This window comes from Rhinolophus sinicus, linkage group LG07 (assembly GCF_036562045.2).
Source record: "Rhinolophus sinicus isolate RSC01 linkage group LG07, ASM3656204v1, whole genome shotgun sequence".
Lineage (NCBI taxonomy): Eukaryota > Metazoa > Chordata > Mammalia > Chiroptera > Rhinolophidae > Rhinolophus > Rhinolophus sinicus.
Genome location: NC_133757.1, coordinates 9,398,210 through 9,417,493, shown reverse-complemented (window position 1 = coordinate 9,417,493; position 19,284 = coordinate 9,398,210). Strand labels below are relative to the sequence as shown.

Genomic DNA, 19,284 nt, shown 5'->3' with positions numbered 1-19,284 from the left:
GTAAAAAAATGTAGGAGTGTGTATATCATGCCACTTATTCTGTAAGAATAAAATATACATGCATCTATTTTGCAAAAAAGAAAAAAAAAAAACCAGGAAGGATAAGAGCAGAAACTGAGGTTGGTTCCATACAAAGGATGAGTGGGAAGGGAGCAGAAGGGATGAGAGTAGTGGGGAGTGACATCCCTGCATTCTTTCAATATAGTTTTGATTCTGGCAACGTTATTGTTTTCTATACTTAAAAAAAAAATCAAAACAATAAGGATGGAGGAAGAATTCTGAAGTGAAACAAAATGGGAACCAATTAACCTAATTTTGTAAAATGGATAATGAACAACAGAACTGCAATGAACCGGGAGAAAAGACCTCACCCAAGTAACTTTGGAACACAGGACCCCACAGTCCCTCATTCTAAAATAAAAACCAAAAAGATACTGTACTCAGGTTACTAGGCTTGTCTTTCGCAGTGTTATGTACGGGTTACCACTTCTGAAGTTACTTTCTCTGTACTGTAGAGTTGAGTTGAGCAAACATATATAGGGATAATGGGGCTCAAGTTCTTTCTATTAGAAAAGGAAATTAGAAATAAAGTGAGGAGGAAGACGAGAATGCTGAACTAGAATTAGAAAGACAGTGTGAACTCGTGTCTTTTGATATATAGACTTAGAAATATATGTATGTGTGTGTGACAGTATGTGTACATACATTTCCTAGCGCTGTCCACTAAAAGGGCACAGAAGCAATGCCAATCCAGTACCAATGAGTACACAAGCACACAGATCTTGATTTTTAAATATAATTCCTCACTAAAAGAAACTGGTACTCCTTGGAAAAATGGCTGATATTGTGGCCGGAGCATGAAAAGTACAAAATGAGGCTGAAACAGCTTAATGTATCAGAAAATGTATGTGCAAAAACGATATGATCTTGTCAAAAAGATCCTGCTTAAAATGGCTCCCACGTGCCAAATATGGGAATATTTGAATCTCAAAATAAATAACAGATTAACATCCACACTGATATAAACAAATTACTTGAATAAATAAATGGGAGGAGGGAACTCGCTCTCTTATAGTAGAATGCCAACAAATAAATAGTAATAATTGATTTAAGCAAGAATCACCAATGAATACTAAAATAAGTTGGTGAAAGTTAAATGAGAAACTGGATATTTACATACTTTCCAAGTGTCTCCTTCCAAATTACTTGTTATTTACAAAGTGAAAAATAGTAACTTTACAGGAGAGTAACCTGGAAGATGCCACGGAACAGAGTGATCAATATGCATACCAGTAATGGGACAAAGTAACATCACATGTCTCCTGATGTAACACACTGAGAAGGATACATCACTTATGTGACATTCCTGCTCAAAATGAATAATCTGAATCTAATCGTGAGGAAACATCAGACAAACCCAAACTGAGAGACACCCTACAAAATAACTGGCTTCTATGCTTCCAGAGTGTCAGAGCTTTCTGCTTTCTGCCATGCAAGGTCACAACGAGAGGACAGCCATCTGTAAACCAGGAAACGGGCCCTCACTAGACCCCGATGTGCCAATGCCTTAATCCGGGACTTCGGAGCCTCCAGAACTGTGAGAATGCATTTTTTTTTAAGTTATGTACTGTCATTATATACGATAAAGTCTTTGTTCTTAGAAAACATGGACTCAAGTATTCAGGGTATGATATATGCAATTTACTATCAAGTGTTTCAGAAAAATGTATGTGTGTATAAAAATGTGTGTATATGCGTATAAGAGAGAACAAATGACAAAGCAAATGGAGCATAAGTGTTAACAATTGGTAAATCTGGGTAAAGGGAAAAAGACTTCTTTATAACTATCCTCCAACTTTTCTGAAAGTTAGAAATTATATCAAAATAGTTTTACCCCCCCAAAGAGCAAAGAGACTCACCTTTCATCATTATTCAGGATACTTAGCACAGGATCTACAGACAGTATGCCATATAACTCAAGAACGTCATTTACTTTGAAACAATCCCAGTCTTCATAGACCTAACAAGATACCACATGAAACCATGTTGTTAGGATTAAATAACACCCAAAAAAGCACAAGGTATTATTAGTCTTGCAGTAAAATACTAATAATGATATAGTATCTTAGAATTTTAGATCCGGAAATAGACCTTAAAACAGCTCCTTTATTTCATAAATTGAGACCAAGATAAGTCAAGTACTTGCCTGAAGTCATTCTGCTAGTTAGCAAGTAAATTAACAACTAAAACTCAGGACTCCTGACTCCCAGACTAATGTCTGTTATGAATATACCACACTACTTCAAAGGAAACGCTTTTTCTAAAGGATGATGGTCAACTGAAACTAGAAGATGCATTATCTCAAAATCTATTAACCACACCAAGAGGGGGAAAAAAAAATCCAGGGATTATAAGTTTGGACTTCTGTACAAACTATGCAACAATAGGAGGGTTAACACAAAACTGAGAAAAACCATGAGGTTTGTCACAACAAAAAAAATCTTTCAAAGTTGTTTGTCATGATGGACTTCAGTAACTGTCGCGGCCTCCTCTTGCTGAGACCCAATGTAAGCATGGCAGGACAAATATTGTAATTCTCGTCCCCGTGTAACATAACTGAAGTGTCCTTAAGTTAAAACCACAAAAATAAGAATGGAGATTCTCAATGATCATTTCTGAAACGGGTATCACCTGTTCATCTACTAGGATTCAAAAATGAGGGCGGCCAGATGGCTCAGTTGGTTAGAGCACGAGCTCTGAATGACAGGGTTGCCTGTTCAATTCCCACATGGGCCAGTGAGCTACGCCCTCCGCAACTAGATTGAAGACAACGAACTGCCTCGGAGCTTCTAGAGAGGCGGCCGCTGGCTCAGTTGGTTAGAGCTTGAACTCTGTAACAACAAGGTTGTCCATTCAATTCCCGCATGGATGGTGGGCTGTGCCCCCTGCAACTAAGATTGAAGGACAATGACTGATAGGTCCTGGAAAAACACACTGTTCCCCAATATTCCCCAATAAAAAAAATTTAAAAAGAATTAAAAAAAGAACCTTAAAAAAAAACACATGAGGATAAGCGGATAAAAGAACTATCAATAGAATTTTTCCTTCTATTTTAAATACAAATGAGAAATGGATTTGGTAAGAGAAAGAATGGTGAAAATGAAGTAGATACTACAACCTCAGAAGTAATATAGAAAAGAATAGACAGATGAATTTAAAGATTATTCCACTTCTGTGATTGAAATATTCTTGAAGAATGCTATGTAGGCAGAAACATGGTTTCCCAAAGATGCCCACATTCTAATCCCTGAAATCTGAGAATATGTTATTTTATAAGCAAAAGTGTCTTGAGATGGGGAAATTATCCTGGATTATCTGGGTGGGTCTAATCTAACCACATAGGCCCTTAAAATTGGAGAATCTTTTCTACCTTTGGTCAGAGGGAGATGTGACCATGAAAAAGTGGTCAGAGAGATGCATTGTTGCTGGCTATGAAGATGGAGGAAAGGTCCACAAGCCAAGGAAGGTGGGCACCTCAAGAAAGTTGGAAAAGGCAAGAAAACAGATTCTCCCCTAGAATCTTCAGAAAGGAATGCAGCCCTGCTGACAGTTTGCTTTCACCCACAGGAAGCTCCATGTCAGACTTCTGACCCAAAGCCTGTAAGAGGATACACTTTTGTTTTAAGCCACTAAGTTTGTGGTGATTTGTTACAGCAGCAATAGAAAACTAATGCAAACGCTAAGACTTTTCCAGTTTAATTGCTGAGACACGTAACATCTGTGTCCGTGTCAGGTCTCTGAAAGGTCATTACCTTCACAAGGCACGCAGGGCCCTTCTCTCCTGGCAGTGGGAAATTCAGGTCAAAAGGAGAAGAGAGGTTCAGGGAGTTCAGTTGTTGCCCAGTAGATGCTTCAGTTTCTAAACGTTTTGGCTCTCCACACCACTGAAGACCACCAACACTCCCTAAATTCAAAGGAGACCATTGTACTTAGTCATTTCTAAGGTCTTCTGGAGATACAGAACCTTCCTAACGAGCCTTTCAAGGTTGACATAAATGATGCTTCTGAGCTTGCAAACTTTCATTTGTTGTGGTTTTTAAGGAAGTAACACATATTAACAAAGCCTCCTGTCTGACCTAAAAAAGAACAATTATTATCATGACGACCTGAAAATGTAATCATTGTTCCTTCTACAATAAAATGGGAACAAATTCCCCCATCAAATCTTCACTATAAGAACTTTTGAAAATATATTTAATACGGTTTCTCCCACATCTTTGACCTAAGGAATACATGGTCTAGTGGCAACAAAACCACCTTGGTAGAACATATTTTTTTCTACATAAAACCACATAGCAATAAATTCACTTACCATATATTTATTAAAGTCTACTATGTACCAGGAATCAGACTTTGTGTTGGGGACACAAAGATGATTAAAAGATAGCCTCTGTCCCTTAAGTCGTCACAGTTTAGGGCTGATAACTAATTAGAATCAATATATAGCCTGCCATACCACAGAATATGGCTCAGCAATAAAAAGGATTAAACTGTTGACCCATGCCAACAACTTGGATGGATCTCAAGGGAATTTTGCTGAATGAAAAATGCCAAGCCACAAAGTTTATATACTTTAAGATTCCATTTATATAACATTCTTGAAGTAACAAAATAGAGATGGAGACATCAGTGGTTATCAGGGATTAAAGACTTGAAGGGAGGGGAGAGGCAGGCATGATTCTAAAAGGGCAACATGAAAAATCCAAGTAATGAATTGTTCTGTATCTTGACTGCAGTAGTGATCACATGAATCTACACGTGATGACACTGCACAGAACGAAATACACACACAAATAGGTGCATGTAAAAATGTGGATTCTGAACAAGTCATTGTATCAATGTCCCTTTCCTGGTTATGACAGTCTTCTGGTTATACAACTGGGGAAACTGGGTCAAGAGTCCAGAGGATCCCTCTGCGTTATTTCTTACAACTACATGGAAATCTGTACTTATCTCAAAAAAAAGTTTAAAAATATTTAGAGCCTGTAAGATTGCCTAGAAATCAACAAACAAGTTAAACTTTACATAAGTAATGCACGCCAATAAAAAATTAAAAGCCCTGCAGAATGACATTCAAACAAAAGTGGCAAAACTAGAAAGGAGCATCAATTGCTTAAAGTGAAAAGAAAGATTTACAATGACCTGGATTCTGTCATTTATTGTTACGATACACCATTATTTTAATAAACCATTTGAGATGGGTGGAGAAAAAGAAAGAATACTGCCACATTTGTATATATTTACTGTAAAACATTCCAATTTTAAAAACATTAAAATATGCCTTAGCATTAAGGAAATACAGTAATATGAACTTATAAAGTAGACTAATATATGGTTAAATGAAATTCATTAGTAATTTTCTCTTTACCACCAACTGTTATATTTGCCCTCTCAAACCAATCTTCCAGAGACCAATTAACTAGACTAAGTTGTTTTACCTCCTCTCCCTCTGATTAAAGATGGTAAAGTGACTAAACATAAAAAGAGAAATAAAGATACATTTATCTACCTGCCATAATAAAGAAATTCACTGCGCATAAAAACCGTGGTGAAATCAATAATGATATATGCCAATTCAGAAATTCTCTTATGCTCTTAGAAAATTCAACTTTTGGTCTCCTTGTTTTAATCAGAATTAGTTGTGTTTTAAGAAATAAGCCACTACAAACGTATGTAAATAGAAGAGAACTGTGACTATTCTAAGGATTATCTACTTTAAAGTTTAGGAGTAAGTATCTAGTGAATCACAACTTCATGTTTTCCCTAATATTTTCAGTCTTACTAAATTAAAGTATCACTACTCCAAAAAGAAAATAAGGATGTAATCATTTAAAATACTATGCTCCTGTATCACTTAAGAACAGACAGAAAAATAAAGACCTTTTTCAGCTAACCCCTTGAAACCCTTAAAAACTTTTGACAGGAGAGCAGCCACTGCTCACTAAGTGATTCCTGTTTGCTCAGTTATAGAGCATAGCCTGATCAAAGAGTACTGTAAAAACTCCAGAACTGTCTATAATTTTGATAACCACGAAAGCAAAGTTATCAAATCACTAGAGCTGTATCACGCAACAATAAATTCTGAAAACAAATCCAGAGAGAGAGTCGCGGTCTCCAGAAAGTCTGTTGGCGCACACTACCTGTTTGTCTGGCGCCTGCGTGCTGGTCTTTCTGTTTGTTAGGCTGTAGGTCCATATCTTCATCATCTTCATAACTCCTCTTGTGCCGACTGGGAGTATAGGACGTTGAAGGACTGACTCGAGCTTGGTTTGCATTAATATAGGCGTTAAATGCAAGGTTAAGAAAAGACTACCATGAACTGAGGAACAGCCTGTTATGCTAATTATATGAACAGTGAAAGATTATTAATTTAGCCTTTTGGTTAAAATAAAAATGTCTTTTTGAAAGAAAGCTGGACTTCAGTTTTGGTCATGAGAGTAACAGCTCAACCTTACACCCCAACCCAAGCTGTAAAGAACTGAGAAACTGGACAAAAGACATGAAGCAACTGTTTTCAGTCATTGGGCAAGAGCACATAAGGTTATGCTCTTCAAATGAGGAGTAACATACTGAGTAAACTCCACTTTGCCCCAGCTCTCTCTTGGGGTATTTTCTAAATTGCAACAAAGAAGCGGTGGACCTGCTCTTGCTGGATAGAAAACACAGCACATGGTTCAGAGCTACTGAAGCCACTAGAATTTGCAGAGCGGTACTTACTAGAGGGGAAGGAGTTGGTTCCATGGGGTCTTTGGATAAATATACAGCTGTGTCAGGATTCCTTGAGGCCTAACAGAGAACAGCTGCTGGTTGGCTAGGAGCTAAATGGAGATTCTGGAAGTTGTGCCACACTCAGAACTGGACCCTGATAAACATCCTGGGCACCCAGAAACAGCGCATCTCATGAGGTGGGACTGTGTCCCCCAGAGCAGGGGCTGCTCCACACCTACCTTAACAAATCCCCAAACCAGCCTTGACAAGGATAGAGTGATCCACTTAAATCACCTGCCCATCCGAACAAATTGCAACATTCTTGAAATGAAGACAAAACCAAACTTACAATGTTGTATATGAGCATACAACAACATATTATTAGTTATAGGAAAAGGCAGGAAAATATGACCAATAACCAGGATTAAAAATAGTATCAATAGAAGCAAACCCAGAAAGGACCTACATACTGAAATTAGCAAAGACATTAGAACACAATTATAAAATGTACAATTTTAAAATAAAGACATGTATGACTCAGATGAGGAATATTAGCAGAGAAATGGAAACAATGAAAAAGAACCAAATGAAAAATCTACAACTGAAAAATAAAATATCTGAAGGAAAAAAGAAAAAAGAAGAACAGGGTCTCAGCCACCTGGAGTACAAGTAGTCTAATGATCATGTGACTGGAGTCCTAGAAAACAGGACAATGAAAGACTGGGACAGAAAAATATTTGAAAAAATAAAGGCTGAAATCTGAAAAAAATACCAACCCACAAATCCAAAAGCTCGAAAAAACAAAACAAAAAAACCCCAAGAAAGAAAAACACAAAAAAACCCCTCAACTAGGCACACCATAATCAACTGAAGAAAACCACAGACAGAGAACATTAGAAGCAGCCAGAAAAAAATCAAAGCCATTACATACAAAGGAAAGATGTGATGGCTAACCTTTCATCAGAAGACAATGGAGCAATACCATTCAAGTGTTGGAAAGGGAAAATACCTGTCAATCAAGAATTCCATCTCCCATGAAAATATCCTTTGAAAATAAAGGTGAACTAAAGACATTTTCAGTTAAAGCTGACAGAATTCATCATCAACAGATCCGTACTTAACAAAAAGGCTTAGTAAAATGAGTCCAGATGAAATGCAAAGAGAGCTGGAAATAAACATGTACACAAATATATAAAAGATGTATTTTTTCCTCACTTCTTAATTTACATAGACGATAACCAACTGCTTAAAGCAAAAAGTAACAATTTATTGGGCTCTACAATATAAGTACAAGTGAAGTGTGTGACAACAATAGCACAAAGAACGAGGGGGACAAATAGAAGTAGATTGTTGTAAAGATCAAGATCAAAGAAGCAATCATAAGGGAAATTAGAAAATATTTCTAACTTAATGATAGAAAAACAACAAATCAAAATATGTGGAATGCAACTAAAGCAGTGATTAGAGAAATTTATAGACTTAAATGCTATCAGAAAAAAAGAAAGATTTGAAATTAATGATCTGAGCATCTACTTTAGGAGGTGGAGGAAATTAAAACCAAACTAATAAGGGCAGGAATCAATGAAATAGAAAACAAAAAATTCAAGCAAACAGTTGGTTCTCTGACAAATCACCAAGAACACTGATCAAGAATAAGAGAGAAAAAATTAACATTGAAAATGAAAGATATCACTGCTAAATATCCCCTGGACATTAAGAGAAAAATAAGGAAATATCATGAAAAGCTGTGTGTTATTGACATAGATTCAACTGAGAGTAAATGATTTTAAACAATTCCTTGAAAGATACAATTTAACACACACACACACACAGTTAAAAAACTGAATTGAAAATCTTCTTACAAAGAAAATGCCAGGCCCCAAACTAGAAACCATCCAAATGCTCATCAAATGGAGACAATATAAACACATACCATCAGCAATATAAGGAATGAACTACAATACACACACAGAGATGAATCTCAAGTGCACTGGGCAGACAAAAGACATCAGACACTAAAGACTCTCTACCATAGGGTTCCATCTGTATGACATTCAAAAACAGGTAAAACGAAGAAATCAGGACAGTGGCTGCAAAGGAGGGCTGCTGACTAGAAAAAGGCAGAAGGGAACTTTCTGGCACAAACTGTTTATTTTGCAGTGTAAATCACTAAAGTGCACCCTTAAAATCTATACATTTCAGTGTATGTGAATTATGCCTAAAAAAATTACCAACTAAAAAAAGTTAAAAGAAAGACAAAGATGTTTCCACAATCTCCTCTTAAATGAAGCAACATATTGTTTTCCCTTAAGAAAAGTAGAATTATTAATAGTTCTAATTTGAAACTTTTTTTACTTAATTATCACGGTACTCTCTTTTTCAATATCTTTAAATCTACCTCAATCTTTTTAACAGTAATTTCACTATGAGAATGTACCATAATTTTATAATTTCTCATTGATGAATACTTAAGTTGTTTTATAGGTTTTTTCCCCCCTGCTAGCTTCACTGCCGTAAAAAGACTAAGTTTTTAAAAACTCACACTCTAAATTAGTCTTTTCAATTAAGAAAATAATCAGGAACCATTCAACACATAAAATTCAGATAAAGGATATTTCTTTTACCCACATAGATTCCCCAGGCACTGGAACACAATAGAAAGTCTGTCTTTCCAAAGTGGTAGTTCGTGGAGAGTTTAAATCAACTTCTTGCTGAGGCTGTGATGTACAAAAAAAACATTTTAAAAATTTTATTAAGAAAAACAATTTTTAAAAAAATTAGCGACCACATTTTTATGTTATTTATAAAACCATAGTAAATATTTCACATTAAGAGTTAATTAAGAAGCAACTACTAAATCCAAACTATCATTTTTTAAAAGAAAACTGACATAAAAGCATCTCACATGTAATAATCAATATACTACCTTCCCTCACGCCCATAGAACACGGCACCCTACATTACAGAATTAAATCCTTTTTTATAAACAGGATGTTTTATTTTTTTTCAAAGACAAAGCACATGGTAATCCCACTGTTTCTTTTGTAGAAAAGTACCAGGGTTAACCTATATAATAGGAATTGAATGAAATACTCATGACGAGGTAGCTAAGATGAGATTTAAGACTCAGATATTATTTTATAAAAACGCATATTCTGTATTTCATATATGCTTAGAAAATGCTAAGAGGTAGAAAGGACCCAAGGTGTAACATGAAAAAATTACTTTAATAAACACATTAATTTTGTGGTACAAAAAAATCCTGTTAAAAGTAAATAAGATGTATATTCCATTTTGTAGGGGGTAAAAAGGACCCAGAAAACAGACATCAACTTTGAGCCTGAGATAATATAAACTGAGATTGCTGTTTCTTCCTTGCCAGGCCCAAAGTCCCCTTTTCCTGGCATGGTACTTTTATTTATGACTCTTGGCAACACAGTACGAACCGTCTTTCTCTTTGGTAGTGTCATAGATAGACAGTCACATCTGTTTTATTTTCCTATTTCCAGATGCTGAGATTACTGAGCTGTAGGGACACTGTATTACTGAGTACTAGAAAAAGTTGTGTATTCATAAATTTGCCTAATATGACTTGGGCTCCTTAAATAAGGAATGCAGTGAGCACTTACAAGTTGACTCATTAGACTTGGCACATTTTACCTTATAAACACTCTAAAGGAAAATAGACACTGGGAGACTTGAAGGTCATCATGTGTAAAATCAAGCAAATCCATCTTTCATGAGTCCATTACGCTCAAGAATTGTAGGAAGTTACACTTTTGTTTAATAAAATATTTCCGGCAACCTTCCAAATTAGGACTGTTCTTCTGTCCAGATTGGCCAACTGAACTAGAACATTTTATTCAATGAGGAAAAGTTTCTGTGAATCAGTGGGCTGGTATTAGGGTTCATAAATCAACCTCTTGAGATTTGAGTAAGCAGGAGTCAGACGTCCAGGATGGAAATAGCCCTAGAAAACCTGATTAAATAGACTATGGAACTGCACAGCAGAGAACTAGACCCCGAATGGAGGTAACTCCACCAAGGTCCCCCCTTTCTCCTGAGGGCTTGCCTAAGCACCTGCCTGGTCGATCCTCACCTCTGCTACTTGTTTTCATTCCAAAAATTGACAATTATTGTCTGTGTTTCAACAGAACCACATGAAAAACAAAAAGTAAAATATGGGAGACATTTTCGGTTAATATATTTATTTGGACATATCTTTTTTCTTTTTTTTTACTATTAAATTTTAAACTTTCCCAGTTATAATGCCTGGCATGTTGAACAGGTGTCTGAATGAAATTAAATTTAATTCTACATGTTGTTCACCTATTATCAGAAAATCAATTTTAAGAAGTGCAGATATACTGTGGTTCCTCTATAACTGCTTTTCTAGTAAGTTTCTCCCTCAAGACTATTCCTTTCACAACTAGAATTATATCCAGTATTCTGCCTTCTTCCCTCTCCCATTATTGATACTTAAGAGAGCTTCTATTACTTCCTTTCATCAAAGAAAGCTTATTAAAAACCTTTTTCCTCCCAGGAAAATAGGGCAGAATTTAATCAAATTTAATTAAGCAAGTGTAATTAAGTTAATCTTCCACTTTCATTTTTAAAGCATTTATCATACCCTATAATTTTTTTAACCAAGTATACAGACATTGGGAAAATAAAGGAATTAGTTTTGTTATTTACAATATTCCTTCTAAGAGATTTTTAGAAGACCAAAAATATATCAGAGAAACAAAGGCAAATAAAGAAAACATTTCATGTGACTTCTTAAAACTTATTTATACACAAGATCAATTTAAGATCAACCAAAGAAGAGTAATAAAAATTCTTGTTAAAAATGTTTTATATATCTTAAGGATACATACCCCACACTCTGCTACATCTCTGTATTTTCCAAAATGAAGCACCTGTAACCCAAACAAAGGACAGAAGTATTTTATCAGTCTACCTGAATCAAAACTACCATAGACAATACGAGGACAAAATGAAAACCACTAATTATAATCAGAAAGTTCCATGGAAAAAAGTAATACATACACGTGCTTTTGTGTTTCGGTTAACCGTTTCATAAACCGCCATGTAAAACTCAGGGTCAAACATATCCTGAATCATGCATCGAAACTTCACAAAACTGTTAGGTTTCAAATAATGAAGGGGAACCTCATTCAGTGATGGTACCTGCAAAGAAAGCAAGCAGTCAAGTTAATAAAGATATTCTGTCTATAAAACATTAAGCTCATACACATACATAGACTATCTGTCCAGACTCAAACTGCAACACACGCACAAAATTCAGCCCTATTAGGAAGCCAATAATCTCAATAGTCAACATAACATAATTGCTGGACAAAAGTACTTCTGAGTTCTTGCAAATTTGTATAAAGACATTTGACTATAATGTAAGAGGATGCTTTCCCTTCAGAACACTTTTCAAGTAGGGGAAAGGCCATTTGCTTTGTTGAGCTCTTCTCTTAAAACGAGTACATGCCAATTCTTTTTAAATGAAGGTAATAATCAAAGCTCTTGCAACTACTGATTTTTTTTTCTGTCTTGGAAAAGTAGCGTGGTCAGTTACTGCCACCTACAGGCATCAATACAGAAACACTTAATTGCTTGAATTTAACTTTGCGAGACCAAAATCTTTGAATACATATGCACTTAACAGCACTTAACGCAGAAGGCAGTACACATTAATTTATGTATTTTAAAATTATATGTGGATTACTACTCTACTGAGAAACTGGAAGTTGGCCCAACCCTCTCCCTCCACAAACAGCAATAAACTTACCCATTTAGGAGCATTATTTTCCTTCAGCTTTTCCTTAAAATATTCGATTACTTTCTTCTCCCAGTCAGGATTAACTCCATTTTGGGCTGAAAGACAAATACACTTTTCAAAGGTAAAGGTACAATATGTAACAATAGACTGTGTTCAGCTGAGTCACACATTCACGTGAAGCACTGCACAGAACACTCGAGAAGCCGCCCACTGGCAGGCTGCATCTTACAAATCAGGGCGATGTTGACCTCCCGGGTTCTCAGGGGCTAGCAATGCCCATAGAAGGAGACGCGGCACCGTAGACAAAGCAGCACACGAACCCTCATTTGAAAAGCACACTGCTTTTTGAAAATGTTTTTTATAGATTTTTTTAAATCTTTACAACTACCCTGAGCAGACGTTTATTTATTTCTATTTTTTTTTGGAGTAAATTTTCCAGAGTCGCATGAATAGTACAAAGAACACCTGTATATTTGCTCCATTTGCTGCATCACTTGCTCTCTCTCATATATATTTTTCTGACCCATTTGCGATTAAGTTACATACAACATATATTTTTACTACCTTTAAGTTGTTCAATGTATGTTTCCTAAGAATAAAGAGAATATCTCACATGACCACACAATATCAACCTCAGGAATTTCAAAATTGATACAATACTTTTTATCTAATCTACCACCCACATTCCAATTTGTCATTTGACCCAAAACTATCCTTTATTGCACTTTCCCCCTTCAGTACAGGACCCTGTCTAGCACGACACACTGCTTTAGCTATCATGTATCTTTAATCTCCGTGAATCGGGAACACTTCCTCAATCTTTATCTTTTATGACAACCGTATTTAAGAATAGAGGCCCTAAAAAAATAGGATGCTCCTCATTTCGGGTTTCTCTGATGTTTCCTTATGATCTGTTGCAATTATGTGTTATCAGTCAGACTACGACATAAGTGATGCCGTGTCCTTGTAATGGAATCATCTAGAGACAAGATGTTCATCTTCCCCTCATTGAAGATGTTAAATTTGATAACCCAGTCAAAGTGACTTTGTTTCTCCACTGTAGTTATTTACAATTAATAAGTTACCTGTGGGAAACACTTCACAACCATGCAAATAATTGTCATGGAACTTACCCCCTCATCTAGATTTAGCATCCATTGATGATTCTTGCAATGATGATGGTGATGAGAAAGATGGTTTTAATGTCATGTTAAAGGTATTAAAAAAAACCCACAAAACTACGGCTCTGAAAAATTAGGGGAACTGGCTAAGACTTCAGGGTGAATGATCAACAGAATCAGGAATACCTATCTTCGGGAACTAGAACCACCAAACCACATAGCTGGCCAATACTTCCACCATTTATATTCATCACACAGATGCTATGGAGATATGAAGTGAAAGAATTTTGTCTGTATTTGTTAGAGTCCATTGATCGAAATAGTCATAAAATACTGCTAACATCATGCTTGAGCAGGGCTTCCAAACACTTTTACTTAACTGAGCAAAGGCCTGTTCTGAAAAAGGAGGGGGTGGGGAAATTCTAGGGGATCCTGATGTGCAGCGAGGTTTAAATCTTCCAGTAAACTGGTCTTCAAAGCCTGGTGCCCTGACCACTAGCATTAGCACCGCCCCCTTTACCCCCCAGTAGTTGTTAAAAGTGCAGATTTTTCAGCCCATCCCACACCTACGGAATCAGAAACTCTGGAGGTGACACCTAGCAATTTGTGTTTTAAAACACCCTCTAAGTGATTCTGGTGCACTCTGGAGTTTGAGAACCACGGGTCTACTAGATGAGTGCCAATAAACTACTGGATTTAAAAAAAAAAAAAAAAAAAGAATGGGTATTTTTGTTTCTAGACTAAATGGTTGGAAGAAAAGACTTCTATGCAGCCGTGACTGCCACGCCAACGCTGTTCTGACTGCGTTTGTGTGAGAAATGTGAGTAGCAGGCGATGGAGCTTCATCAGAGGGACTAGAAGTGGCTTCCATGTCTGCAAACATGTTCTCACGTAAAGGCCGGCTCACAACTACCTGGACCTGCTGGACAATTAAAGGGCTGTAGTAAATCAACAAAAAGAAAAGTCAAGCACGCAACTACCCATTATTTATGAAGACTGCTGTGTGCCCAGCACTACGCCAGGTTCTACAAGGATACTTGGAGCTGAAAGAACTTAAAGCAAAGATAATCTATGAGTAGACAGGATAACAGCCCAAAGCAACAACTAATGCAAGTCCGAGACTCTCCGAGAGGGCCTCCGAAGGAGGGAGAGTGTAAGCCAGGTGGAGACGTAGGACGGAAACATGCTGAGGTACACAGGACTGGCAGAGGATCTAGGTGAAGAGCACGACCAGAATTTCAAGTTGGGGCACTAAGTGCCTGGAAGCTGCGTGTGGCCGCTGTGACCAAGGCAGCCTGCAAACCAAGCCATCCCAGGGGAAGCAGTGAGGCAGGCTCCTGTCCGCATAGTCTAACTACTTGCTGTAACTGAGCCAACACACTAGCCCACTCAGGATTCTGCTGCTGAGACACATATTCGTCTTTTTAGGTTTAAGTAGGACCAAGATGGGTCGTGGGTCCTGTTTAGCACACACATACCTCTCGGTTCTATTTCCTATGAATTCTTGGCCATCGGAATTTGAGCACCACTGCACTTAATCTTGCTTTAGTTTAAGGGGTCAGGAGAACTGAAGTACTAATTCTTTGTGTCTTCTAGATGTATGTCTTTTGTCAGACACATGTAGGGCAAACATTTTCTCTGTAGCTTTCTTCTTCACATTCTTAATGGTGTCTTTTGATGAGAAGTTTTTCATTTTGATGAAGTCTAATTTATCTTTAATGGTTAATAACCCCAATGTCATAAATATGTCCTATGTTTTCTGTATTTCATATTTAGGTCTGTAATCTGTATCATTTTCTCCCCCAAAAAGATTGCACTTGTTCCAGCATTATTTAAAGACTCTCTAGCACTAAATTGCTTTTGCACTTTTGTCAAAAACCAACTCACTGATTTTGTCAGTCTACTTCTAGATTCTCTATTTGTTTCTTTGATCTGTTTGTCTATCCTTATGCCAATACCATACTGTCTTAATCACTATAGCTTGATAGTACGTCTTAAAATCAGGTAGTTAAGTGCTTCAAGTTTGTCTTGATTATTCTGATCCTCTATCAACATTTTTACATAATTTTGAAAGTAGACCTGTCAACTTCTATGTAAAGGCTATTGAAATTTTGATTGTGTTGAGTCTGGAGATTAATCTGAAGAGAACTGACATTTTAACAATACGGAGTCTATGAACTCTCCCATGGGAGAGAGCATAAGAAAGCCCACACATGGACTGCTCCAGATTCCATTTTATTATCCAGCTGTGTATCCTCACTATGCTGCTGTAATAAACCTTGGCCATGAGTACAGCTATACACTGAATCACACAAGTCCTTCTAGTGAATCTCTAAGGGCAGGGGTGGCCTTGGGTACCCCAATCTTTTTTGATTGCTGAGTAGAATTCCACTGTATAGCTGAACCACAATCTGTTTCTCCAGTCATCTGTTGACATTTAGATTATCTCTAGGTTTTGATAATTATGAATAAAACAACCCACATTTATGTATCAGTTTTTGTGTGAACATAAGCCTTCATTTCTCTAGGTAAAAACCTAGGAATGGGACAGTTGGGTATATGATTAAGATTCTGTTTTCCAGATTGGCTGTACCATTTTGCATTTTCAGCAGCAATGTTAAGAGATCCAGCTGGTTTGCATCCTTGCCAGTACTTGGTATTGTCACCATTTTTGTATTGTTTTTCAATTTTAGTTCTAATACGTGTGTAGTATCTCATCAGTTTGAGTCTGCACTTCCCTTGTGGTTAACGATGTTGAACTGGTGAAGTGTCTATTTAAAACTTTTGCCCCTTTAAAAAACTGGGTTGTTTAATTACCATTGTGTTTTCTTTACAAGTCTCGCTACAAGTCCTCGATCTATGATTTTTTCAAATATATTCTCCAAGTCTACAGCTCGTTTTTTCATTCTCCTAATATCTTTTGTAGAACACAAATTTTTAATTTTGATGATGCCCAGTTTGATTATCAAAGTTTTATTGTATGTGTTGTCTTTGGTGCATCCCTAAGAACTCACTGCGAAATCCTAGGTCGCAAAGTTCTGTTTACTTCTAAAAGTTTTAGTTTTTATACTTAGACCCATTTTGAGTTAATTTTTGTATAAGATATGAGATTTATGGGTTAAAATTCCTATTTTTGCATATAAATGTCTAGTTCTTTCAACATCTTTGTTCAAGTGTCTTTTTCCATTGAATTGCATTTTGTACTTTTGTCAAAAACAATTAGGGCAACAGAGATGAACCTTAAAAACATGATGTTAAGGGAAATAATCCAGACGCAGAAGAATATTATATAATTCCACTTATCTAAGGTACCTAAAATAGGCAAAGTCATAGAAACAAAAACTAGAATAGAGGCTGTGGGTGAGTCTGGAAAGTATGTGGTTGTGGTAGGCAGAATAATGGCACCCCCACAGGTGTCCACATCAAAATCCTCAGAACCTGTGAATATATTATCTTACATGGCAAAGGAAAGTTTAGGTAGAAAGTAGAATTAAAGTTGATAATCACATGACCTTAAAACAGGGAGATTATCTGGGTGGGTCCAATGTAATCACAAGGGTCCTTATCTGTGGAAGACGGGGACAGAAGAAGTCAGAGTGAGATGTGAAAAGAACTCGACCTGCTGCTGCTGGCTTTGAAGATGGAAGGGGGCCACAAGCCAAGAAATGCTGGCGGATTCTAGAAGCTAGAAAATGACAAGGAAATAGATCCTCCTATAGAACCTCCAGAAAGGAACACTGTCCTGTTGACAAATTGATTTTATCCGAGTGAGACACGCATCATTCTGGCCTCCAAAAATGTAAGATAATAAATTTATCTTGTTTTAAGCCACTAAATTTGTGACTTGTTACACCAGAAATAGGAAATGAATACTGTTTTTTGAGGAATTGGTCTGTGTCACTTAAGATGTTAAATTTATATTCATAGAACTGGTTTTATATTATCCTTTTCATGTCCATCCACTCTATGTTGATATCCCCCTTCATTTCTGATACTGGTAATTTGTGTCTTCCTTGCTAGTCTGGCGATAGGCTCATGAATTTTATCGATCTTTTTCGTTTAAAAAAAATAGCTTTGGGTTTCATTGATTTTTCTGTTTTTCTTTGTTTTCAGTTTGATTTACTTCTGCTCTTTATTAGTTCCTTTCTCCTGTTTGACTTGGGTTTGTTTTTCTCTTCATTTCTAGGTTCATAAGGTAGAAACTTAAATTATTAATTTGAGACCTCTTTTTCTTCTAATAAATGCACTTAATGCCACTTAGCACATCTTGGCTGTACCCCACAAATTTTGATGTGTTTTTATTTTCATATAGTTCAAAATATTTTTAAATTTCCCTGAGACTTTTTTTTGTTCCATGGATTGCTTAGAAGTGTTATTTCCACAAGTTTGAATTTTTTTGTCATCTTTCTGTTATTTATTTCTAATCTAATTTTATAATGGTCAGAGAACATACTTGAGGATTTCAATTCTTTTAAGTTTGTTAATATTAGCTTAATACCCAGGCGGTGGTTTATCTTGCTGAATGATCCATGTGCACTTGAAGACTGTCCACTCTGCTGTTGTTGGGTGGAGTGTTCCACAAATGTCAGTTAGGTCCACTTGGTAATGGTGCTATACAGTTCTTCTCTATCGTAACTGATTTTCTATCTACTCTAGTAGACAGAGTACTAAGAGATGAACAGTAAAATCTCCAGTTACGGCTAGAGATTTGTTTATTTCTCCTTTCAGTTCTGTCAGTTTTTACTTCATGTATTTTGAAACTCAGCTGTTAGGTGCATTTACATTTACGGCTTCTCTTATGATGATGGGTCCATGTTTTATATACTTGTCCAAAGCCACAAAATGTACACCACCAAGAATGAACTAATGTAAACCATAAACTTTGGGTGACAATGATGTGTCAATGTAGGTTTATCAACTGTGACAAATGTATCATTCTGGTGGGGATGTTGATAATGGGGGAAGCTATGCATGTTTGGGGGTGAGGAGGTAATTGGGAAACCACTATACCTTTGGCTTAATTTTGCTGTCAATCTAAAAGAACTAAAAAAAACAGTCTTCAAAAACCAGGATGGGAGAAAAGAGACTCAAATGGAGGTAAAATATATTTTTTTAGAATAATGATTGTAAATTATAACGAAGTAATAGTAGCTAAAGTTTCATGAACTCTTAAGACTATGTCAGGCACCATTCTAAGTACTTTGTATTCATGTTCTCATTTAATCCCTATGAGAATCCCTGTGGAATCTCTTATTCCCATTTTATAGGTAATGAAATTGTGGTAAAAAAAGGTTAATTAATTTGACATGTTCACACTCAAAAGTTAGGAAGAGGGGCCAAGCAGTGTCTAGTAAAAAAAATGGTAGGAGTGGTGTGCCCCCCCCCCACCCCGTGCCAGCAATAAGGAGAGAACTTAAAAATAACAAAACCAACTAAAAGTCAGTCTGCTTTTATAGTCACCATTCATTTGCAATTCTAAACAATATCAGTGATAAAAATACTCTTCCTTGGAAAATCTTTTGTTGGTCTAAATCCTAAACAATTGTTGTTACTTCTGAGTTTTAATATACATGGAAGTGTCAAATTAGCACATTTTTACTACTT

At 36.4% G+C, this 19,284-nt stretch overlaps 1 protein-coding gene across 2 annotated transcripts in view; it reads right to left on the bottom strand.

Moving 5' to 3' along the window:
- Nucleotides 1-19,284, bottom strand: part of MCMBP (minichromosome maintenance complex binding protein) — a 38,331-nt gene that overhangs the window by 11,485 nt on the left and 7,562 nt on the right. For both annotated transcript variants that reach the window (XM_074338973.1, XM_074338974.1), the window contains exons 2-8: nucleotides 12,569-12,654; nucleotides 11,818-11,958; nucleotides 11,646-11,687; nucleotides 9,384-9,485; nucleotides 6,201-6,345; nucleotides 3,813-3,964; nucleotides 1,920-2,020 (exon numbers count right to left, since the gene is read on the bottom strand). In XM_074338973.1, the coding sequence (XP_074195074.1) occupies nucleotides 1,920-2,020; nucleotides 3,813-3,964; nucleotides 6,201-6,345; nucleotides 9,384-9,485; nucleotides 11,646-11,687; nucleotides 11,818-11,958; nucleotides 12,569-12,654 (769 nt within the window). The remainder of the gene's footprint in view (nucleotides 1-1,919; nucleotides 2,021-3,812; nucleotides 3,965-6,200; nucleotides 6,346-9,383; nucleotides 9,486-11,645; nucleotides 11,688-11,817; nucleotides 11,959-12,568; nucleotides 12,655-19,284) is intronic.